The following is a 25454-nucleotide window of genomic DNA, read 5'->3' on the forward strand; positions in this document are numbered from 1 at the left end:
TAGTTCTTCTTGCTTCCATTTTTGTGCCATTAAAATTCATGCAGCCATCATTGTATACAAAAAGAACTTACAATCACTTCTTTTTATATCAGTTCCCACAATGCCCAATAGAAATGCCTCTGGTTTTTTAATAAATTAATCCTCCTGGATTTATAACACTACTCCTCCCTGTAGCAAAAGAACAAGGAGGATATGTATTGATAAGTGATGGGTAATAAAAGAACATAACTGGAACTACTACTATTTTCATTGTTTTGCCTTGGGGACCTTTTCATGGACAAATTGCAAGGTCAAAATTTTCTTAAATATGAGGATAAGCTAGATAGCTGTGCAGGAAACATAAATATCACTTTGTGAACATTGCAACATTTTGCAGGCAACTCCCACAAAACCCAGAAAAGACATTATGTAACAATGCAAATTCTAATAAAAGGCATAAAAACCTGTGGCTATGGTTTTGTTAAGATCAGCAGATTACGTGTGAATTTGTGGTATTGTTGTCAATGACTGGGGTGCTTCTTATAGCATGTAGGATACACGACTCACATAATTTTTCACAGCACCCCTCCTTGCTTTGCTATAAACCACCACCCCTCCACTTCCACTTGATAAGCAGTCTGGAATACTTTTGCACATGAAATTTCCTACTTGCTTGTTAGATTGGAGGCTGATCTGCCTTCTCTTGCAGTTGGCCAGTTCCCACTTGGTGCTCGTGATAAAAGAATGTTCCACAGCTTGTTTGGATATGTTGTAATAAGTTACATGAGCAGACAACAAAAGTCCCTGAATTCTGTGCTTATGCAAGAGGCGGGAGCCTAGATAACACATTTTACAGATGGGAGTTATTTTCCTGTTGGGCTTAAGGCCTGACTTCATCACTGCTGCTTTGGCACTGTAGCATAGGAGTCAACTCCTAGGGGCCGACATCACTTCGGGCCCTCAATAATATTTGAGGGGGCCCATGCCCCTCAAAGTTGATGTTCATTGCCAATTAAATGGTGCACTTGTGCCGCATCTTGTGATCGATTATGCGGGGAGAGGCTTATCTGCTCCCCAATCCCATATTTTATTCAAGTTGGCATTCTTGCACTAAAGTGATATTTTTCTCACACTGTGAAAAGCCCTTCACCTGGACAAAAGGAAAACATTAGGTAGTTGATTGCTAGGTAGCAAGTCTTACTCAGGGTGATTCAGATTGCTGTGTAAATATCCGTAGGACTGCATTGTAAAGTGACAGACCTATGTACATTTATTATTGAACTCTGTGGATTTTGCTTCTGAATAAACACACAAGGTAAGAATGAAAGCCTTGGCCTTCATGGCTAATTGCAGCCCTCCACACCTCTCTTATCTGGCCCTTGGGATTCCTCCGGCCATTCCCCCTTTCCCTAGGCTGCATCTTTCACCATCATTGAGCTTCCTCTGTGTGCTTCTGCCTGGCTGTGAGGTGCTCCTTCACTCTGATAATGCTTCTTGCTTCCCTGGATGGAGAGGTGAATGGAAAAATTGCAGGGCGATCCTGTACAGTACAGGGCAAAATGCAGAGTTTCTCAATAGAGCTGAGTGGGATGTGCTGGAACAGCAACACAGGTGGGGTGCCATTAGGGAGGAAGAAGATCATCCATTGTAAGAGATGAGCCCCTGGAGAAATACGATGCAGAGAAGTAGGGCAGTCGGGAGCCATGATGTGACGCTGTAGCTGCAAAATTGATTGCATTCTCTCACCCCAGACACCACTTCTGGGCCTGAGGAGCTAGGGCAGCAGTTGCTGACCTCAGAACACACCAAAGTGGCTGTGAAAGATACAGCACACAGAACGATTCCTGCCACCCTCCAGAGGAGAAAGAGATAGGAAGAGATGGACTTGAAGGAGTGATTTTCCATCATTGACCTTACCACTTCAGATCCAAGGAAACTGGTCATACAAGAGTATGCTGATAACCCACTTCCTACCTTCCAAGGAAAAGACCAGAGTATCAGCCTTGCTGATAAACGTCAGGGAGCCAAGAGGGACATTTTAATGCATTCCAGTAGGTGTTGAGAGACCAGAAGCTTAATAATAATAATAATAATAAGGAGCCACAAAATTAACAATCACAATAGAGCCATTCAATTTCTGTTCAAAAATACCAGAACCACCAGCGACATAAAAGCAGGCAATGATGGAAGAATGAGGCTGCTGCAGCCTGAAGAATTGGGGGCGGGGCATATGAGCCCTCCATCCCATTTGTGTGGGATGGAGGGCTCATAAACCTGTCTGGTAGAGTGAAAAGGAGTGACAGTATCAAAGTAAACAACTTAAACGAATTAAAATTACTCCTGCGACTTTCTGTAGTTTGCCCGATCTTACTGGAACACCCATGAAAAACATCTTGTTCCCATGGTAACTCAAGTAAACGCAGCTGAGCGGATGAACTACAGTGGTGCCCCGCAAGACGACCGCCTAGCAAGACGAAAAACCCGCTAGACGAAAGGGTTTTCCGTTTTGGAGGCGCTTCGCAAAACGAATTTCCCTATGGGCTTCCTTCGCCAGACGAAAACCCATAGGGAAATCTCCGGGACAGCGGGGCGGAGAGACCTTCTCCCCGCGCCAGCCTTCGGATGGCTGTCCTGAAGACTTGCGGTGGGAGGAGGGTTTTCCTTCCCACCGCCAACATTCAGAATGCTGTTCTGAATGTTGATGGTGGGGAGGAAAAACCCTCCTCCCATCGCAAGCCCCGGGAACAGAGGAGAAGCGCTGCGCTCCTTCCCCTCTGTTCCCGTACCTGTCTGAAGGCTGGCGGTGGGGCGGAGAGACCTCCTCCCGCCGCCAGCCTTCAAAGCAGCCTTCCGAAGGCTGGCGGCGGGAGGAGGTCTCTCCGCCCCACCGCCAGCCTTCGGACAGGTACGGGAACAGAGGGGAAGGAGCGCAGCGCTTCTCCTCTGTTCCCGGGGCTTGCGATGGGAGGAGGGTTTTTCCTCCCCACCGTCAACATTCAGAACAGCACTCGCGCCTTCCCCTCTGTTCCCGTACCTGTCCTGAAGGCTTGCGGTGGGGAGAAAAGCCCTTCTCCGCACCGCCAGCCTGGCAAGCGGTCTCCATAGGAACGCATTAATTGATTTTCAATGCATTCCTATGGGAAACCGTGCTTCGCAAGATGAAAAACTCGCAAGAAGAAAAAACTTGCGGAACGAATTAATTTCATCTTGCGAGGCACCACTGTACAGGGAGCCAGAAGGGACATTTTAATAAATTCCTGTAGGTGCTGAGAGCCCAGAAGCTTAAAAAAAAAACCCACACCCTTAAAAGGAGTCACACAACAAAACCATATAATTTCTATTCAGAAATCTGTTTATTTAGCAGGACACACTTCAACCATGAGAGGCATGAGGATCAAAAATAGCAGGAGGAATAATCTGACATTCTTCAATCCCATGGAAATGTCATGCGCAGACCCTGCATGTTCTCACGATAAACACGGTCAAAGTGTTCATTCTGTGCCACGGTCAGGTGGTTCTTCCAGTCCCCACAGATACCTGGAACAACACAAGAGGGTGTGAAACCACTTGGTAACCACAAAAAAAGATCCACTAAATTTACTTCAACTAAACTCAGGACACCATTTCATCTTGCTCAGGACTTGCCTTTCCACTGGATGAATCAAGGCAGCTGCCTCAGGTGGCTTTTTTTAAGGAATAGCAGGACCTGCTCCTTGGCTGTTCTTCCCAGGCCCTCCTTCAACTAGTACCCCAGGAGTAGTTATGCTTCCATGTCGATGGCCTAGACTTACTTAGCTGCTTCACAAGTAAGAATGGGCAAATCTTTCAATTTTGGTTTCTCTCCTTTTCTCCTTCCCCCCCCCCAAGCTTAAATTCAGTTGTCCACATTATAAAATCCGTTTGTAATTTTTTAAAAAAATCCTTCAAAAATCCACCAGCATTTTAATGCAAATTTGTCCTAATTACACATTTTTCATGCAAGAAACAGGTTGTTGTTGCTTTTGTTGCAAATATGTATGTTATTGTCAGTATATGCATTTACATGCCTACATTATGCTAGCAGTGACATTTTGTACCGATTACAGTGGTGCCCCGCAAGACGAACGCCTCGCAAGACGGAAAACCTGCTAGACGAAAGGGTTTTCCGTTTTGGAGGCGCTTCGCAAAACAAATTTCCCTATAGGCTTGCTTCGCAAGACGAAAATGTCTTGCGAGTTCCTGCGGGTTTTTTCCCCTCCCGCCTTTTTCAAAGCCGCTAAGCCGCTTATCAGCTGATCCGCTAAGCTGATAAGCTGCTAAAAGCCGCTAAACCGCTAATAGCGCTAATCCGCTAAGCTGTCAATGGGCTTGCTTCACAAGACGAAAAAAACCGCTATACGAAGAGAATCGCGGAACGGATTCTTTTCGTCTTGCGAGGCACCACTGTACTTGTCTGGAATACAGCATTGAAAAATCTGGAGTAGTGTGAATTTCAAAGAATGGTTGTGTTTCAGTACAAGAAAGTGTCAGTTAAGTAGGTTCACTTAAGGTGAACTGAGTCAAATTCCCGCCACACACACCCTGACACCTCTTTTTTTCTCTCCTCCCCACCTCCCTCCCTCCCTCCCTCTCTCACACTCACATGCACACACAAAGGTTCTTCATAGCTTGCATAAGCCATGGCCTTGGTCTGTCATGTAAATTGTTACCTTTCCTCATGAGCTTTGCTTTTGTGTGATCAAAATGGGTATCTGGAAATTGAGTATTATTGGTCATCTTGTTGTCCTTCATCTTTTGGAAGGAGGCATTTTCCACCACAGAGTCGATTTGCTGACTATTCAGCTCTTTACCAATAAAATGACAAATCCTCTTCACACTTCCTCGTAGGTCCTGCCGAAGGAAAAAGCAAATGAGTGAATCCTCACATTCACACTGCCATAGGGAGATCTATTCCACCTGGCCTTTGGTTTGGACTCAGTCTGACCATTATGGTTCCCTCCCCTTATGGTTTTGATGAAGCTGCATTTTAAATTGCATTTTAACCTGTATTTTAAATTGCTTTCTCTCCCCCCCCCATTATGTTTTTACTGTGATTTTACTGTTGTTAACCAGGCTCTGGCCAGGGAGGGTGGGGTCTAAATAAAATTTTTTATTATTATTATTATTATTATTATTATTATTATTAGGAAGAAAACAAAGGCAATTGTGTCCGTTTGCAGGGAGCACTTGGCAAAAATCATGCAAATGTTTGTCAACCTCAAAGTCAGCACAGGAGTCAGCACTGAATTAGAAGACATTGAATTAAATACAGAATAGCATATTGTAGGGGAAGAAGTGATCTCTCCAGATACTTGTCAGTTGTTGTTTTTTGTGGGGGGGTTTTTTGAATAAATTTTATTAGGATTTTTTTTAAAGGTTACAGAAAAAAACAAAAGAAAAAATATAAGTCAAAACAGAACAATAAAAAAAGAAAGAAAGAAAGAACAATACATAAGAAACAAACATCCAAAAACAGGGGGGAAAAAACAAGTCAACCCTTTACATCACTTGCTTTCATTCACTTACTTCCTTGACCTCCTCACACCTCCCATTTTTGTATTCTAATTCAGTTAGATATTTCAGCAAATCCTTTCCAACTTTGTTTTTATCTTAATAATTTATCTTAATATACTGTGATTTTACATTCTCTTCTTTCACCAATTCATTTTTGCTTAATCCTTTATATCTTTTCTGCTAAAACCACATAGTTTTATTCCAACATCTTTCTAACATTCCTTAATTTTACAACCTTTCTGAAGATAAACTTTAAATTTTTTCCACATCATAATGTTATGTCCATCATCTTGTGCCCATTTAATCATAACAGATTTAACCGTTTCATCCTGTGTATTCCATTTCAACAGCAGGTTATACCTTCTTGACAAATTCTTAGTTTTAGGATCTAACAATTCTGTTTCCAATTTTGATTTTTCCACCTGAAAACCAATTTTCTTATCCAAATTTTAAGTCTCCCTTATTTGATAATAATGAAGCCAGTCTCATACTTTGTTTTTTAATTTGTCAAAACTCTGCAGTTTTAATCTGTCTTCTTCTTGTTCCAAAATTTCCCAATATTTCGGCCAATTTGCCTCCATATTGAGTTTTTTCAGAGCCTTAGCTTCCATTGGTGACAACCACCTTGGAGTTTTATTTTCAAGCAAATCCTTATATCTTATGCAGACATTAAACAGTGCTTTCCTAACAATATGGTTTTTAAAAGCTTTATGTGCTTTGACCTTGTCATACCACAAATATGCATGCCACCCAAAAACATTATTAAAACCTTCTAGATCCAAAATGTCTGTGTTTTCAAGAAGCAGCCATTCTCTCATTCAGCAAAAAGTGGTTGATGGACTTCCATTTCATGCAGCTCAATGTGGTGCCTTCCATATTTCCAGTTATAGATAGGTAGCCGTGTTGGTCTGCCATAGTCAAAACAAAATAAAAAAAATCCTTCCAGTAGCACCTTAAAGACCAACTAAGTTAGTTCTAAGTTAGACCAACTAAGTTAGTTCTTATCTGAAGAAGTGTGCATGCACACGAAAGCTCATACCTAGAACTAACTTAGTTGGTCTTTAAGGTGCTACTGGAAGGAATTTTTTTATTTTGTTTTGACTATGGCAGACCAACACGGCTACCTATCTATAACAGCAAAAAGTGGCTGATTCATAATAAAGCTTCTGGTCTGGCAGGGCAAATCCACCTCTTTCTTTAGCGTCAGTTAAAATCTTAAATTTTATTCGAGGCTTCTTGCCCTACCAGACAAATCTAGAAATGTCTCTCTGCCACTTCTTGAAACAGTCCATCTTGTCCAAAATTTGCAATGTTTGAAACAAGTACAACATCCTTGGCAATACATTTATCTTTATCGCAGCAATTCGGCCTAGCAATGATAACTTCAAATTTGACCATATTTCTAGATCCTTTTTCACTTCCATCCAGCATTTTTCATAGTTATATTTGAATAAATTCACATTCTTAGCAGTCATATTAACCCCCAGGTCTTTCACTTTCTTAACCAAGGTTAATCCTGTCTCCTTCTGAAACCTCTCTTTCTCAATCACTGTAAGATTTTTCTCTAACACCTTAGTTTTCAACTTGTTCAACTTAAAACCTGCAACCTGACCAAATTCTTGAATTAATTGTAATACTCTTTTAGTACTGGATTCTGGCTCCTGTAATGTCAAAACTAAATCATCAGCGAATGCTTTCAATTTATACTGTTTGGCTCCGACTTGTATACCTTTAACCAACTGGTCCTTTCTAATCATATTGAGCAAAACCTCCAGGACCGATATAAAAAGCAATGGGGAGATTGGGCAGCCCTGTCGTGTTCCTTTCTCAGTCTTAAATTCTTCTGTAATTACATTGTTCACAATTAATTTTGCTTTTTGTTCTGAGTAAACTGCACCTATACCGTTTTCAAAACCTTGGCCTACCCCAATTCCCTGTAAATTTTTCTTCATAAAGCTCTAAGAAATGTTGTCAAAGGCTTTCTCTGCGTCCATAAATATCAAAACTTCTTTAGTATTAATATTCACTTGTAATTTTTCTAAAATATTAATTATATTCCTTGTATTATCTGATAAATGTCTCCCCGGGAGAAAGCCCGCTTGATCTTTATCTAAAGAAAATTTATTGCTCAGATAAGTCCTGGCGTCCAGCCCGCTTCGGCTGCACAGCTACCAGGCAAGCCTTTCGGACTTCAAAGGCCACATTCCATTTTTTAAAAAAAAAAATATTTTTTATTAGTTTTCACAACAATAAACAAGAAAAAAGAAAACAAACGCAACACAGAAAAAACAAATAAACATAAAACATGACTTCCCCATACCTCCCTTTCGCTGCATCCTTATTCCAAAAGATTTGTTAGCAACCCTTTAATCAAGTTTTCTATTGGTTCTCTTTAAGTTTCCATAAAATTATTATTTACAGCTGTAATTCTCTGTTTCTCACCCCTTAACATCTTAACAGTCCTCAATTTTGCAGCAGTTTTTAAGATATACTTTAAATTTTTTCCAGTCCTCTTCCACCGCCTCTTTCCTCTGGTCACGGATTCTGCCGGTCATCTCTGCCAGTTCCATAAATTCGGTCACCTTTGTCTGCCATTCCTCCAGAGTAGGTAGTTCTTGCGTCTTCCAATACTTTGCTAAAAGAATTCTTGCCACTGTAGTTGCATACATAAAGAATGTCCTATCCTTCTTTGGTACCAATTGGCCCACCATGCCCAAGAGAAAAGCCTCTGGTTTCTTTAAAAACGTCCACTTAAGGACTTTCTTAATTTCATTATAGATCATTTCCCAGTAGGCTTTAATCCTTGGGCAGGTCCACCAAAGGTGGTAGAAGGTTCCTTCCGACTCATTGCATTTCCAGCAATTGTTATTGGGCAAATGGTAAATCTTTGCAAGCTTGACTGGGGTCATGTACCACCTATATATCATTTTCATTATGTTCTCTTTTAAGGCACTACATGCCGTAAACTTAATACCAGTGGTCCATAACTGTTCCCAGTCAGCAAACATGATGTCATGACCTATATCCTGTGCCCATTTAATCATAGCTGATTTAACCGTTTCTTCTTGTGTATTCCATTTCAGCAGCAAGTTATACATTCTAGACAAATTCTTAGTATTGGGTTCTAACAGTTCTGTTTCTAACTTTGACCTCTCCTTCTGGAATCCTAATTTCCTGTCTTGCTTAAATGTCTCATTTATCTGATGGTAGTGCAACCAATCTCAAACTCTATGCTTTAGCTTATCATAACTCTGAATTTTTAGCTTTTCACCCTCTTGTTCTAAAATTTCAGAATATTTTGGCCAGTCAGGGTCCATATTAAGTTTTTTCACAGCCTTAGCTTCCATTGGTGACAACCACCTGGGGGTTTTACTTTCCAACAAATCTTTGTATCGATTCCAGACATTATACAATATGGTTTTTAAAACCTTTATGTCAAAGGCCACATTCCAAAGGCTCTGAGCAAACGCAGAGATGAGCAGCGGTTAGAGAAATCCACATTGAGCAGAGATATGGGGCGATAGTTCTTAAGCTGTGTCTTCTCAGACTCTGTTTTCGGTATAAGTGTAATATAAGCTTCTTTCCACGACTCTGGTGCCTTTCCCCCCTCCAGTATTTCATTGCAAACTTCCTTCAAAGGCTGTACTAGCCATTCTTTCAAAGATCTATAATATCTTGAAGTCAAGCCATCCGGCCCTAGAGATTTGCCCAATTTCATATTCTGAATGGCTCCTTCCACCTCTTGATCTGTTATTTTATAATTCAGCATTAACTTCTTCGCTTGAGAGATTTTTTGTAATCCATTTATTTTCAAAAATCAGTCAATATCCATTTCTTTCTGGGTCTCCTGTGTATATAGCTGTTTAAAATATTTCTGAAAACACTTCCTAATCTCCACAGGATTCTGTATATTCTTTCCCTCCACTTCCAAATTGGTAATAGTGTTAAGTTTTTGTCTTTTTTTCATTTGCCAAGCCAGCAGTTTTCCACATTTATTAGCCAATTCAAATGTCTTTTGTCTCATCTGTTTAATCTTCCATTCTATTTCCTGATTCATCAATTTCATATATTGTACTTGATATAACTTTATCTCTTTCAGGAACTCCTGTGATTTTGGTTTTGCTCTCAGTCTCTTTTCTCCTTCCTTTATTTTCTTCAAAATTTTATCCTTTTTTCATTTTGAACTCTCTTCTTAATTGCATTCTGTTGTATCAAAAACCCTCTCAAAACTGCTTTACTTGCGTCCCATATTACTCTTTTTTCAACAGTGGTATTCATGTTTGTCTCAAAATAGTCTCTCAAGGTTTTTTGGGCCTTCTTAAACACTCCTTCATTCCTAAACAAGGTGTCATTCATCCTCCATCTAAAGGAACCAATTGGTGTTAGTTTCATTTCCATCTTCACCGCATTGTGGTCGGAGCAAGTTTTGTGGCAAATTTCCACTTTTTTAATCTTTGGGGGAGCCCCCCAGTTACCCAAATTTGGTCAATTCTTGTCCATGTCATTTTGGCTTCAGAGAAGAAAGTTCCTTCTCTTCCCAAGGGATTCTTAGTTCTCCAAATGTCAGCAAGGTCCATATTGTCGGCCATGTCAAAAAACGTCTTTGGTAATCTGCCATCTTTTGTAACCACCTGTCTCTGGGCCTTATCCATATTAGTAGACACCACTCCATTCATATCTCCCATCAAGATCATGTTATAGTCCAAATAGTCCATCAGAATTTCATGCAACTTCTTGAAAAATTCCGATTTCCCCTCATTTGGTGCATAAATACCTACTATCAAAAACTTCTCTCCTTGTGATTGAATTTCAATTGCAACAAACCTTCCTTGGTCATCTTTAAATAATAATTCCGGTGACAGGCTCTCCTTTGCATAAAGTACTACTCCTCTTTTCTTAACTTTATCTGATGAAATAAATTCATGTCCTAATCTTTTGTTACTCAAAATCTTCCGATGTAGCCTTGTCACATGTGTTTCTTCTAAACAGATCAAATCCAATTGTTCTTTTTTTAATAAATGAAAAACTCTCTGCCTTTTTTCCGGGGAGTTCAGTCCATTCACATTCCAACTTAGTACTTGCAGTGTCATGATGTAATTACTCTGCTTTTCCTCCACCAGCGCCCAGTACTTTGTCTATATCAGTCGGTGGTGTTGATTTCCCTCTTTTTGGTGAACTCTTGTCCAAAACTTCTGGCTCTTTTCCAAGTTCTTTCTGCAGATCTTCTTCGTGGTTTCCCAAAAACTTGTCTTTTTCCTCAACTGATCTTATTTTTATCTTTCTTCCTTTGTAACCAAAGGATAGGCCTTGGGGGAATTCCCACCTGAAAATGATTTTGTTCCTTCTCAGAAGGGCAACCAAATCTCCAAAATTGGATCTAAGATCCAAAAGATGTTTCGGTATATCTTTAAAAATTTCCACTCTTGATTGCAGAATTATCAAAGGATTCTGAAAATGCAAACCCAAGATTTTGTCTCTCTCTTCTTTGGATTGGAGGGTAATCAGACAGTCCCTTATATTGATCTTCTTTCCTCCTTTTCCTAGTCTGAAGGCCCTCACAATTTTAAATTCTTCTTGTTTCAAATCCGACTTCCAAAACTCTGCAAATTCCTGTGTCAAAAAATCTATCAGGGTGCCCTCCTCCAATTCGGGTACAGGTCTAATCCTTAAGTTCGTCTGTTTTTCCTTCAATTCAATCATAGACAGCGTCAGTTTATGGTCTTCAATTTTTTTCTCTAGGTCTGGAACCTTCTCTGTTTCCAATTGTGTTACCTTAAATTCCACAGCAGCAGCTTTCTCCTTAGCTTCATCTGCAGTCTGTCGGGTCAAAGTGGATCCCTGCAACAATTTCTGGATAGATTCTGTATTAATGTTTACCTTTTGTCCCAAACCATTTAAAGTTTCTGTATTTAAGTCAATTTTAGTGGTTGCGGTATCGACCTTCACTGTGGTCTCATCCACAATCGTGTTTGTCTCTTCGACCCTCGTGCTAAGTTGCACCAATGATTCATTAATCTTGGCCAGTGCGTTCGCTAAAGCATCTTCTGAAGACATTCCACTAGACTTAGGTTGTGTTGGTACAGTCACAGATAAAGTAGTGAGACCAGCAGCTGATTGCCTTCGCTGCCCCAAGGTCTTCCCAGACCTGGTTGTTCTTTCTGGGAGTGACAAATCTACTTTTTCTTTCCCATCTGCCATAACACTTAAACAATAGAAGAGCCAAGGTCACCCAGATACACAGTTTCTGTTTACCAGTGGAAAATTCCCCTTGTAACAATTTCTGAAACTCCCTCTAGGGGGAAACAGTTGCAATAGTCCAAAAAAGAAATAACCTTTTAAAACTCCAACCGAGAAAAATAAACAGTTCCAATCTTTTTAACTTTCCAGTTACTTTCTCTCTTTCTTGCAACAAAGTAGGATAACTGATCACAATGTATCTCTCTTGCTGTCAGCGAACCTTCTATTGACAGTTAGAGCGCAATTCAAAAGACGACAGTCTTTGTCTACTGGTAGACCGTTCCCAAGTTTGAGCAGTGGATTTTAAACTCTTTCCCTCTCTCTTGCAGGTATGCACAGTCCAAAACGTCCCCCCTCCTTCCCTGCTCCCTAGGAAGGGGGTTCAAAACTTTATCGTGTTAGAAGTCCCAAAGCTTTTAGATACTTGTCAGTTTTATCACTGCTCCACAGTTAAAATCCTGGTCTTTTCGTCAAAGAGGGGAGAGCCTTCTGGACCTGACTGCCCATTCTTACCACTTTAAATCTTTGGCTTATTAATGAAATGAAATTTAAAATTCCTTTACTTCTGCACTTATAACTAACCTGTCCCTCCCTGACGTGAAACGAAATAGGGTGGCAACTTTATACTCAACTGTGAAATCAAGGTAACAAGAATGACTGCAATCCTAACCCCACACTTGTACTTCTCTAAATCAGAGTCACCTTACCAATTGTACAATACTTTTTTAAGAACTAAAAAAAATGTCAAAATGATATGTCACATGACACAAAGTTGGAGACATAACCTGGGGGCATAAATATACCTGCTGTAGTTCTTCGTAGGTGATGAAGAAGAAGTTGGATCTGTCCTTCATTTCCATCCAGTTTTTCACATGCTCAAACCAGGAACCATAAGACACTTAAAGAGCAAGGTGGAATGTAAAGAGTTTTGAAGGGGAAAGGAAAGACATAGAGGATGCACCAGTCAGGAACCTAGAAAAGACCTTTATTCTTCACCTGATCAACAAGAACAGTAGCAGGGAACTTCCAACGCCACCCAGATACAACAAGTCCAAATATCAGTTAGTGGCTGAGCTGTTTCATGATTCTATTTACACTGGAAAGATATGTAATATCGTCTACAACACTGGAGTTGGGGATTCACAATATCCTCTCCCTACATTTTGCATCCATTCCAATTCTCCTTTTAATTACATTCATTACTTTTTTTGGAAAATGAGGTGAGTACTGCGAGGTGAATACTGCGAGAGGAAAGAGCAGGAAAGAGCCTTGATAACATAGTGAACAGTGAGGTAGAACAAATGAGAGGGGCTGATTTTCCCCTTTCCCTACCACTCCCACTCAGGAACTCCTCCATGTACTCTTCCAAAGTTCCAGGGTCCTCCACTGCTTTTAAGCCCTTGTTGAAATGATAGGATGAGATCATCACATCTTTGGGATTACGCATGGTATAGATAACCTTGAAGAGAGAGAGGGGACATATTTAGGGAAGGCAAGAGAAGCAGCCCTAACTAGAGACAGACTGAGGCAGCTTAGGTGGGTCTCATGAAAACGAAGCAAAGTCTTTGTATTTTAATTTAGTGTTATTGTTTGTTTATATTAATTAAATTTGTATGCCACCCTATACTCACAGGACAGGTGCTTGTAAGATTTGGTGCTTGATGCTTGTGGTTTTCTGATAAACCTCTTGCAGCATATCATCTTACTCCAGCATGGATTTGGGCAGGAGTTTTCTCACCACCTTTTTGGGTTAGATACTTGCCCTTCCTTACCTCTAAGCAACCTGTCCAAAATTTATGTGAATCCTACAGGATTAATAATTTCACAATAACCCCCCCCCCACCTTTTCACCAGACACAACTCAGTTGGAGACTAACCACCTTTCCCCAAAATTTTGAAAAATGTGGATGACTTCTCAAACAAGATTTTTCCAGGAACGGTGGGAGTTACTTAGGTGCAGGTTAAATGTAAAGTGAGAGGCAAAGTGGAATTTTCACCACAACCACAACATCTGGGGTGGGGATATATAAGCCTTCTCTAACTAGCTGTGATCATGACAGAAGTTGCCCACGGTGATATGGTCGTAGGTGAAGTGTTTGAAAGACTGAACATGTCATGTTGCTTAACAGATTGGCCAGGAGCCAAAAGCAGGGTTGACGTGTCAATTTCTACTCTCTTACCTTAGCCTTGGAGTGCAGGAAGGACTTGGGGAAAATGTGGAAAGGCAGGTGAGATGCCAGGAGCCTGGGTGCAGGATATTTCAAGGCAACCTGTAGGCCTGGAACACTCTCAATCCAAGGTGACCGGTTCCACACTAGTAAACTCTGAACCCAGGAGGGGTCCCCATCATGCCAGATTAAGCCCAGGATCTCCTGCATCCAGTGGGTACCTAGAGGAATATTAGGTAGTCTTCTCAACCCCTCTTGATTCTGCAATAAACACATTTATTTTATTTTGTTCCCTCTCCCCTTTCATGTCATTTTGGACTCACAGCTGTCCATGGAAGTACAGGTCAATTCTGTGTCCAGGGCAGCTGTTTACCAGCTCCATCTGGTATGCAGGCTGAGACCCTACCTGCCTGTGGACTGTCTCACCAGAGTGGTGCATGCTCTGGTTATCTCTCGCTTGGACTGCTGCAATGCGCTCTATGTGGGGCTACCTTTGAAGGTGACCCGGAAACTACAACTAATCCAGAATTCTGCAGCTAGACTGCTGACTGGGAGCGGCCGCCGAGACCATATAACACCAGTCTTAAAAGACCTACATTCGCTCCCAGTAAGTTCCCGAGCACAATTCAAAGTGTTGGTGCTGACCTTTAAAGCCCTAAATGATCTCGATCCAGTATTCCTGAAGGAGAGTCTCCAACCCATCGTTCTACCCGGACAATGAGGTCCAGCGCTGAGGGCCTTCTGGTGGTTCTCTCACTGCAAGAAGCCAAGTTACAGGGAACCAGGCAGAGGGCCTTCTTGGTAGTGGCATCCGCCCACCAGATGTCAACGAGAACAACTACCAGACTTTTAGAAGACATCTGAAAGCAGCCCTGTTTAGGGAAGTTTTTAATCTTTGATGGATTACTGTATTTTAGTATTTTGTTGGAAGCCACCCAGAGTGGCTGGGGAAGCCCAGCCAGGGGCATAAATAATAGATTATTATTATTATTATTATTATTAGTATTATTATTATTCAATAGCACTTGTCTGCCTCTTGCAAAATCAATTAAGAGGGTCATAAAAATTGGAATGAATTTCTGAGACCAGCAAGTTACTCAGCACCCTCCTACACAAGCAGGAATCCAAAAATTCATGACATGGTGAATCAAATTGAACCATTTTGATGACGGTGTAGCAGGTAAGGATGTCAGCAGTGTGACTAATCTATAACAGACATATCACTTAACTTTCTATATAAAGAAACAACATTCAGAGATGAATATCCTGAAATACAATTGCTTTTGACATGAGCAAATCATTCGAGAAAACAGAAGTAATAAAAATGCTTGTTGCAGCTACAGCCCTGCAGTTCCCTTCCCACCAAGCCCACCATGCAGCTGAGCCCCTCGTGCCACACCACAGCTCCTCTTGAAGTCCTCCTCTTGCTGGTTTGACAGCAGCATTGGCTTGCCCTCTGACCAAGCCACTTCCTGTCACATTAACTGTGCTAGGTTGGAAGCCAAGCAAATGATCAACTCACTCCTGTAGGAGGAAGACCCCTGGAATCTCCCTGTTAAACTACAGCTGATAAACTTTATTCCAGTGATCCAGCTATTCCAGTACTGAGGACCCTGACAGGCAACAGATATTCCACAAGAGGGTTGTACTGAGCCTAAGATTCCTTAACTGACCTTCCGTTTGAGGGCAAATGATTCTGCATTTTGTGATAAGAACTTGGTCTGCTTAGTCAGGAATCCAGATAGCTTTGTAGTGCAGTGGGTGGGGCAGGGGGCAGAGGGATGTGGGGAGACTAAATGGGAGATAAAAGGATTGATTAAAGTTGGCTGTGAAAAAAGAAGTCCAGGGCATTATGGTGAATAGAGGACAGTGCAAACTAAACTGTAGTCCATTACCAGATTACGGGTCAGTTTTGGTTGGGTTATCTGATGGTTTCTGAAATTATCGCAAAAATTTGGGATGAGTTGGGACTCCTTCCCCCCCCCCCCCAGCATCATTCTCTTAAGCAAGAGTGTATATTCCTGATTATTTTATAGATCAGCTACAGTAGAAATACAACATACGGTATATCGTGCAGGCTATCTGCTTAGGAGTCTGGTGTTTTAAATCACAAGTTTAAGATGCATTTGTGCGTGGTGTTGCTGCTGGAATGGAATGATACAAACAGCCTGTAGTCATAACAGGGCCATGATCATTGGTTTTAAATGAAACTATTTTATTTCTAAATTATCAAAAAAAGTGTGCCTTAACATACAAAGCCTGTAGGAGATGTAAAGCAAAAAAAGGGATGCAGGGAGAGATTAGCTATTTTATTGTTTAACATTTCTAAAATACGACATCATCATCTTTGAAACACCATTTATTCCAGCATTTAAAATTACCTAAGTGCACCACTAACCTGACTTGGGGTAAGTAACATTCACTATATCATCATCCAACATTTGGAATTCATTTTCAACATAGCGGAGTGTTTCCTCTGAGTAGTAGTCCACTATAGGCAAACGCATTCCCTTGTATGTGAAATAAGGCATGGTTGACACTAAAAAACTGTAAAGATAATACTATTTTTATTATTTATTGAATTTGTAAACCCCCCCCCTTCATCCAAGGATCACAGTGCGGTTCACAACTCAAAAATAAAATCTGAGAATACAAAATGTGCAATAAAGCAAAAACAAAAAGAAAGCAATAACCGTCTCCCACAAACACATCATTATTATTCATTAAAATATATCTATCAAGATGTATGAGAGAGTGAGTTTTGATGCCATATCCTTCGATCCCCTCCTGGCTCAAATTCATATCCCAAAAGTCATTTGGTCCCCCACATAGGGTGATCTCTCCACTTTTCATTTTCCAAATCAAGCCAGGCTCCCATCTCCAAAAACTGGCTTCTCCTAATTACAGTCATGTAAGGCCTCAACTTGTAATCCTCCAATTGTGTCTGTAGGGTTAAAGCTCCCCCTTGCATCACTTTAACAACAACTTTCTCCTTCTCTGGTTCTTCAATTTGTTCAATTGTGAAAGATTCTTGTGCCGGATTCTTGTCGACTTCTTTACTAATGCCCACTTTTGTTCTCAAAATATCAACGCTGGTAGCCATGGCATCTATCTGTTCATGCAGCTTTCCCAACAGATAAAATGTCCTATTCAATACAAGCGTAACTTCTTTCTCCACCGACATCCTTGAAATGTCCAAGGTCATTGAACCAGGGAAAGAGACACCATCGACAGAAGAAGAACAGCTGTTAGGAGCAGTTGGAGGTAAAGAGAAGTGACCCCACCATGGCTCTGCAACTTCTAAGCTGGAATTGTAATGGACTTAACTCCCCTCGGAAGAGAAAAGGTGTTTTTCATATACTAAAAAAAGAGCAATTGGATTTGATCTGTCTACCAGAAACACATGTAATGTGGTTTCACAGGAAAATACTTATTAACAAAAGATTGGGACAAGAGTTTATTTCATCTGACAAAGTTAAAAAAAGAGGAGTGGTGATATATGCAAAGGAGAGACTTTTACCGAAATTAATCTTCAAAGATGAACAAGGAAGATATTTGGCAGTTGAAATTCAACACCAAGGAGAGAAATTTCTGGTAGTTGGAATTTATGCACCGAACGAGGGGGAATCTGAATTTTTTAAGAAGTTGCATGAGACTTTGTTGGATCATTTGGATTATAATTTAATTTTGATGGGGGATATGAATGGAGTTGTATCTACAAACATGGACAAGGCACAAAGACAGGTAGTTACCAAAGATGGTAGACTACCTAAAACTTTTTTTGAAATGACTGACAATATGGACTTGGTGGATATTTGGAGAGTAAGGAATCCTTTGGGAAGAGAGGAAACTTTCTTTTCTGAAGCCAAGATAACATGGACTAGAATTGACCAAATATGGATAACTAGAGGAATGGCACCAAAGATAAAGAAAGTGGAAATCTGCCCCAAAACTTGCTCCAACCATAATGCTGTAAGGATGGAGATGAAACAAATAGCAACTGGTTCCTTCAGATGGAGGATGAATGACACCTTATTTAGAGATGAAGAAGTTTACAAAAAGGCCCAAAAAACTTTGAGAGACTACTTTGAAATAAATATGAACATTGATGTTGAAAATGTTGGAATTCTGCCTCGGTCAGAGGAATGTGCCTACCTCTCCAGGCACTGGCTGAATTCCTTTTGACCTCCCCCTGTGACTCCCGGCAGGTAAACAAGCGAGGTCTGTATCGGCGATTTTTCCCAGACTGTGAGAAAAACACACCATTGCTTCTCTCTCCTCCCTGCTTCCCCAGGGAGGGGAAATAGACTCAGACAGAAATGTATCTACATGTCTTTATTTCTGTCTTTAGCAGCCATACAGATAAAGATGTCTGCACTCTTCACAAACAACAGCAGAGAGAAAAAACTCCACCCATGTACATCCTGTACAGGTCATATGACACACACTGAGCTCACGTCCAGTGCTCAATACGGAGAATGGACTGCCCCTTTCTTGCCATGGTAACAGTCACAAACATCCTGTCTGGCTTTCCAGCCACCTGCAGCTGGCTTAGCTGCTGCTTGCTTCTGCATTGCTTCTTTATGGTAACATACTCCCCCTAAAGAATCAATGCGTGCAGCGTGCAATGCATGATCCAGAGAAGAAAACAAACAGTTGTTATTCTAAAGCAGCAATGCTGCAGCAAGCAAAGGCTCTAACAGCTCAGACAGCTGCTAGTGGCTGTAAAGCCAAACAGGATGTGTGTGACTGCTGCCATGGAAACAAAGGGGCAGTCCATCCTTATTGAGCACCGGATGTGAGCTCAGTGTGTGTCATATGACCTGTACAGGATGTACATAGGTGGAGTTTGGAGTTTCTCTCTGTTTGTTGAAGAGAGTAGACATCTTTACTGTATGACTGCTATAGACACGAATAAAGAATGTAGAAACATTTCTGTCTGTGTCTGATTCCCCTCCCTGGGGATATGCAGGGAGGAGGAGAAGGAGGAGAAGCAGTTGGTGTGTTTTTCTCACAGCCTGAGGAAAATCGCCGGAACGGACCTCGTGTGGTTTTTTCTGCCGGGAGTCGCCGGAGGGAGGTCAAAGGAATTCAGCCGGTGCCTGCAGATAGGCACATACCTCTGACCGAGCCTGAATTTTAACAGTGGTAGCAAGAGCCAGATGGTTTCTTCGATCAATGGGAGTCTGCATCAAAGAGTGGCAGAGCTGCTGTTTCCATTGCTCCATGGAAGCCTGAAGTGAGAGGCTATTTCTCTGCAGCCAGAAGCTGACCAGAAGAAGCTGAAAGCCAAGCTACGGAGCCCAGGTATGAGATTTTCGGGCTTAGAAGAGTGAATGCAGATTGATTCATTCTCTGCTTCGAGGGAGCCGCGTTTGGGAAAAACAGCTCCGAGAGAGAAGGACTCTGCATTCCAAACATTCCTGTGGTTTTCCTGTCCAAGGAAAAGGAATGCAGTTGCTTAGTAACACAGGCCAGTTTCAAGATAAGGGCTGGAAGTGTTTAGACTAGGCCCTTAGAAAAAAACTCTTGAAAGCGACATTGCAAGCAGCCAGTGTTATAGCTGCCAGGTGCACAGAGTGTAAACAAGCCAGCTATTGGATTTTAGAGGCTTGTGTTTGAGAGTCAATGCAAGGACTCAAAATGGATGCTAAGAAGGGGGGAGCCCTGCCTTCTCCGCCCCTTTTGACCAGTGACAATTATGCATCTTGGTCTATTAAGATGAAGGCTCTGCTGCAGAATCAGAGACTGTTTGGGGTGATTGAGAACCCCATCCCTGCAGCACCAACGCGTGCTTGGGAGTCACAGGATGTAAAGGGCAGAACTGCTATAATTCTGTGCGTGTCAGACTCTCAGCTTATCCATATACAGGATTTACAGCACGCGAGAGATGTTTGGGACATGCTGAGAAGGACACATCAGAGAGATGCAGGTTCTTCAGCGTTGCTGTATTTTGAGAAGCTGACCAACCTGAGGCTTGCGCCTGATGGAGATGTTCAAGCGCACCTGACGGAAATGAAATTTCTGCGTCAACAGATGGTGGAACGCAATTTCCGTCTGCAGGAGAAAGTGTTTTGCTTCATGGTGATCAACAGTCTGAATCGGACTTACAAAACAGTTGCCAGTCAGCTGGGGTCTCTCCCAGCAGCTGATCTAACGTCGGACAGGGTCTTTGCCGTGGTTCTTTGTGAACATGACAGACTTGCCGCCCTGGAAGTCAAGGACAGGGGGAGACAAGAACGGAGTTCTGACACCCCCACTGCTACAGCTACTGGAGAAAATGCCGTAGCTTTGAACGTTGTCCAATGCTACAATTGTGAACAGACTGGGCATCTTCAGCGGTACTGCAAGAAGCCACGTCAGAACAAGGGAGCCAAGGGAAGCTCCACGAAGTCTGAGGCGTCAGGCAGAGGTCATGCCAAGTCACAGACGAAGCCTGCAAAGGCTTTGATGTCGAAAGGAACCAAGCCAGATGTGGAGAACGTTTTTATCATAGACACTGGGTGTACATTTCACATGACCCATCGTAGGGATTTGTTTTCGTCGTTTAAGAAGCAAAGCTTCGTTGTACAACAAGCCAACGGTCAAGAGCTGGAAGCCACTGGAATTGGGACTGTGTATCTTAAAAGTCAGAACTTGACTATAAACAATGTTTATTTGGTTCCAGAATTGAAGTACAATCTACTCAGCGTATCGCAGATTGCCAAGAAGGGACTAAAACTGTCCTATGATGATCAACACTGCGAGATCTACAAAAATGGAGAGTTGTATCTTTCTGCCAAAGAGAAAGATGGACTATATTTGTTGACTTTTGATCAAAGTGATTACATGGAATGTAATTCTTGTGATTCTAACATGATTTCTTTTGCAGGTGTATCCAAGAAGTGCGCCAAGCAGGTCACCTCGAGGGTCGACAAGGCATTTCAGCGGGTGTATGCTGATGTGATTGGTCCTTTAGCACCGTCTAGAGGCAATGCAAAGTATTACCTAATATGTGTTGATTCTTTCACAGGTTTTGTCTGGATTTATCTTTTGGAGAGACCGAAAGAAGCCTTAGAAAGGTTTAAGGAGTTTTGTGACAAGGTTAAAAATATGCATGATGCTGACATAGATTGTCTTTGCACAGATGAGAAGCCAATTTTTCTTTTACAGGATTTCCAGAGGTTCCTGAAGAAGAAAGGGATAAGACACAAAATTGCAGCTTCAGAAGAAGCTTGGAACAGATGTGTCTGTGTTAGGGTGAACAAAGAATTGCAAAAGGGAATGGAAGCGCAATTGCTTAGTTCACATCTGCCACATGAGTACTGGGCTGAATCGCTAACGTCGTATTGTTATACGTGGTTGAGAAAGTTTTCAAAAGAGTTGGGAAGTTCTCCTTTTGAGAAACTGTTCCACAGAAAACCTTCTGTTGCCCATTTCAAGGTTTTTGGGTCTCATGTGAGGACAGAAGCTCCGGGTGGAGTAAAGAATGCCAGAGGCATTTTTGTGGGTTATGAAAAGGGTCTCTACAGAGTAATTTTGTCTGAATCTGGTAAGGTGATTCTCACAAAATTTCTAGAGAGTGCTCCTGAACAGGAGAGAATGATTGTTCACACATTTCCCACAGGAGATGATGATGATTCTGATGATGACGACATTAGCGACTCAGCACAGTACTCATGTGGCAGATGTGAACTTAGCAATTGCGCCTCCATTCCCTTTTGCAATTCTTTGTTCACCCTAACACAGAGACATCTCTTCCATGCTTCTTCGGAAGCAGCAATTTTGTGTCTTATCCCTTTCTTCTGCAGGAACCTCTGGAAATCCTGTAAAAGAAAAATTGGCTTCTCATCTGTGCAAAGACAAGCTATGTCAGCATCATGCATATTTTTAACCTTGTCACAAAACTCTTTAAACCTTTCTAAGGCGTCTTTTGGTCTCTCCAAAAGATAAATCCAGACAAAACCTGTGAAAGAATCAACACATATTAGGTAATATTTTGCATTGCCTCTAGATGGTGCTAGAGGACCAATCACATCAGCATACACGCGCTGAAATGCCCTGTCGACCCTCGAGGTGACCTGTTTGGCGTTCTTCTTGGCTACACCTGCAAAAGAAATCATGTTAGAATTACATTTCATGTAATCACTTTGATCAAAAGTCAACAAATACAGTCCATCTTTCTCTTTGGCAGAAAGATACAGCTCTCCATCTTTGTAGACCTTGCAGTTCTGATCATCATAGGACAGTTTTAGTCCCTTTTTAGCAATCTGCGATACGCTGAGCAGATTGTACTTCAACCCTGGAACCAAATAAACATTGTTTATAGTCAAGTTCAGACTTTCAAGATATACAGTTCCAATTCCGGTGGCTTCCAGCTCTTGACCGTTGGCCTGTTGTACAGTGAAGCTTTGCTTCTTAAACGTCGAAAATAGCTCTCTGTGATGGGTCATGTGAACTGTGGCCCCAGTGTCCAAAGAGTTCCCCACTTCTGGTGTGCCTTTTAGGGATATCAAAGCCTTTGCAGGCTTTGCCTGTGACTTGGTATGACTTTTGCCTGATGCCTCAGACTTCGTGGAGCTTCCCTTGGTTCCTTTGTGCTGACATGGCTTCTTACAGTTCCACTGAAGATGCCCAGCTTGTCCACAATTGTAACATCGGACAACGTTTAAAGCTACAGCATTTTCTCCAGTAGCAACAGCAGTGGGGGTGTTAGAACTCCGTTCTTCCCTCCCCTTGTCCTTCACCTCCAGTGCAGCAAGTTTGTCATGTTCATTAAGAACCACGGCATAGACCCTCTCCGAGGTTAACTGAGCCGCCGGTAGGGACCCAAGCTGACTGGCAACCGTTTTGTAAGTCCGATTCAGGCTGTTTATCACCATGAAGCAAATCACTTCCTCCTGCAGACGGAAATTGCGTTCCACCATCTGTTGGCGCAAATATTTCATTTCTGTCAGGTGCGCTTGAACATCTCCATCAGGCGCAAGCCTCAGATTGGTCAGCTTTTCAAAATACAGCAACGCTGAAGAACCTGCATCTCTTTGATGTGTCCTTCTCAGCGTGTCCCAAACCTCTTTCGCGTGCTCTAAATCCTGTATATGCACAAGCTGAGAGTCTGACACACACAGAATTATAGCCGTCCTCGCCTTCACATTCTGTGACTCCCAAGCACGCGTTGGTGCTGCAGGGATGGGGTTCTCAATCACCCCAAACAGTCTCTGATTCTGCAGCAGGGCCTTCATCTTTATAGACCAAGATGAATAATTGTCATTGGTCAGGAGGGGTGGAGAAGGCAGGGCTCCCCCCTTCTTGGCATCCATTTTGAGGCCTTTGCCTTTAACTCTCAAACACAAGCCTCTAAAATCCAATAGCTGGTTTGTTTACGCTCTTGGGCACCTGGCAGGTCTAACACTGGCTGCGTTGGAAAGTCCCTTCCAAGAGTTCGTGAGAGCCTAGTCAAAACAAGACGTTGTTTTTGCCTCTCTTAGGCATAGCCTGATAGCCCAGCCCTTTTGAGTAGCTTTCCACTCCACTGACGGGCGTTGCTTAGCAACAGTGCATTCCTTTCTTGTACAGGAAACCACAAGAATCTCTGGAATGCAAGCCTCTTCTCACTCGGAGCTGTTTTTCAAAACGCTGCTCCCGTGAAGCAGAGAATGAAGCAATCTGCATTCACACTTTTAAGCCCGAAAATCTCATACCTTGGGCACCGTGGCTTGGCTGTCAGCTTCTTCTGGTTAGCTTCTGGCTGCAGAGGATCAGCCCCTCACTTCAGGCCTCCATGGAGCGATGAAAACAGCAGCTCTGCTACTATTTTTGCAGACTTCCATGGATCGAAGGAACCAGCAGCTCTGCTACCACTGTTGGAAATTCTGCCTCGGTCAGAGGAATGTGCCTACCTCTCCAGGCACCAGCTGAATTCCTTTTGACCTCCCCCTGCGACTCCCGGCAGGTAAACAAGCGAGGTCTGTATCAGCGATTTTTCCCAGACTGTGAGAAAAACACACCATTGCTTCTCTCTCCTCCCTGCTTCCCCAGGGAGGGGAAATAGACTCAGACAGAAATGTATCTACATGTCTTTATTTCTGTCTTTAGCAGCCATACAGATAAAGATGTCTGCACTCTTCACAAACAACAGCAGAGAGAAAAAACTCCACCCATGTACATCCTGTACAGGTCATATGACACACACTGAGCTCACGTCCGGTGCTCAATACGGAGAATGGACTGCCCCTTTCTTGCCATGGTAACAGTCACAAACATCCTGTCTGGCTTTCCAGCCACCTGCAGCTGGCTTAGCTGCTGCTTGCTTCTGCATTGCTTCTTTATGGTAACAGAAAAAAGAGTAATCTGGGACGCAAGTAAAGCTGTTATGAGAGGGTTCTTGATACAACAGAATGCAATAAAAAAGAGAAGCCAAAATGAGAAAAAAAATAAAATTTTGGAGAAAATAAAAGAAGGGTGTCAGGGTTTCTGGGAGAAGTGAGGAGATGGCAGAGGAGACGGAAAGCGAGTGGGAGGAGGGAGAGAGAGACGAGGAAGAAGATGACGGAATTCGAAGGGAATCTATGAGCCTAAGCAGTGAGTCAGAGGATTCCCAAAAGGGAGCTAGCATGATCAGGCGAAAAGCAGGAGAAGAGAGAAGCTGTGAAAAGTCAGGGAAGGAGGGGAGAAAGCCCAGTGAAGCACAGACGCTGTCAGAGGGGTCTCAGCCGGAACGGAGTAAAGGGGGTGGAGTTGTCAGCCTCTCGGAGGGAGGAGGAACAGGAGAAAACAGAGAGAGGGGGTTGGAGCAAGGTGTTCAGCCGGAAAGGGTAGAGAGTGGAACAGGGGGCAGTATAGAGGACGAAGGAAAGGTCAAAAGCAACGTACGCGCGCCAAGTTCAAACATAGAGGCGCGCGGAAGTGGGGAAAGCTCAGAGGAGGAGCCCGGCCCCAAAGCCAGAAGGAGGGGGCAGGAGGCGGCAGAGGATTCAGCCTCAGGCGAATCCCGGAAAGAGAGAACCCAGGGGGGCAGAAAGACCCTGCGGAAAAGAAAGGAGAGGAAGAGGTGGTCTAGAGCCAGGCTATTAAGTTGGTGTGGAGGAGGGGAGGAGTCAGAGGGGGACTTCGGCGGTCTAACGTGACAGACGTACAGCCACAATGCTGAACTGTGAAAGAAGCAATTATCTTCAATAAACTTTTCCTGTAAGTAAACTACAACGGAGTAAGGTCTCTCGTGAGCTGGGACCCACCTGGGTGGCTGTGACAGAAAGTCCCCCTCCCTCTGAAAGCAAAAATTTTTTTTTGCGAAGCTCACGAACGGGGCAGCCATGAGTGCTGAGGAACAGCTGGCTGCACTCCGGGATCAGATTACCACTCTCACAACGGCAGTCATTGCTTCGCAGAAGAAGAATGCTGACTTGGAGAAAGCCTGCCAGGATTTGCAAGCAAGGTGGGAAAATGCGGACAAGGCGGGGACCCCGGGCTCCAGAGCGGAGGGCATTGCGCTTGGAAGGAGGGGGGGTGCCCTAGTTTCGCATTTTAATGGCAACTTGCAAGACTATCCCAACTTCAGGG

At 42.7% G+C, this 25454-nt stretch overlaps 1 protein-coding gene across 5 annotated transcripts in view; it reads right to left on the reverse strand.

The window, feature by feature from the left end:
* Nucleotides 1-3313: 3313 nt before the first annotated feature.
* The window catches only part of LOC309345944 (sulfotransferase 2B1-like), a 39318-nt gene continuing 17177 nt past the window's right edge, over nucleotides 3314-25454 (reverse strand). For 4 of the 5 annotated variants that reach the window (XM_081869457.1, XM_081869455.1, XM_081869459.1 and 1 more), the window contains exons 2-7: nucleotides 16315-16463; nucleotides 13929-14137; nucleotides 13081-13207; nucleotides 12552-12646; nucleotides 4668-4848; nucleotides 3314-3516 (exon numbers count right to left, since the gene is read on the reverse strand). In XM_081869457.1, coding sequence (XP_081725583.1) covers nucleotides 3407-3516; nucleotides 4668-4848; nucleotides 12552-12646; nucleotides 13081-13207; nucleotides 13929-14137; nucleotides 16315-16447 — 855 coding nt within the window. In that variant the 5' untranslated portion in view covers nucleotides 16448-16463 and the 3' untranslated portion in view covers nucleotides 3314-3406. Of the gene's footprint in view, nucleotides 3517-4667; nucleotides 4849-12551; nucleotides 12647-13080; nucleotides 13208-13928; nucleotides 14138-15589; nucleotides 16262-16314; nucleotides 16464-25454 lie in introns of those variants that run through there. The other variant, XM_081869458.1, reaches the window with a different exon arrangement.

The sequence above is a fragment of the Podarcis erhardii genome, assembly GCF_964252035.2.
Source record: "Podarcis erhardii genome assembly, chromosome: 7".
NCBI classification, from domain to species: domain Eukaryota; kingdom Metazoa; phylum Chordata; class Lepidosauria; order Squamata; family Lacertidae; genus Podarcis; species Podarcis erhardii.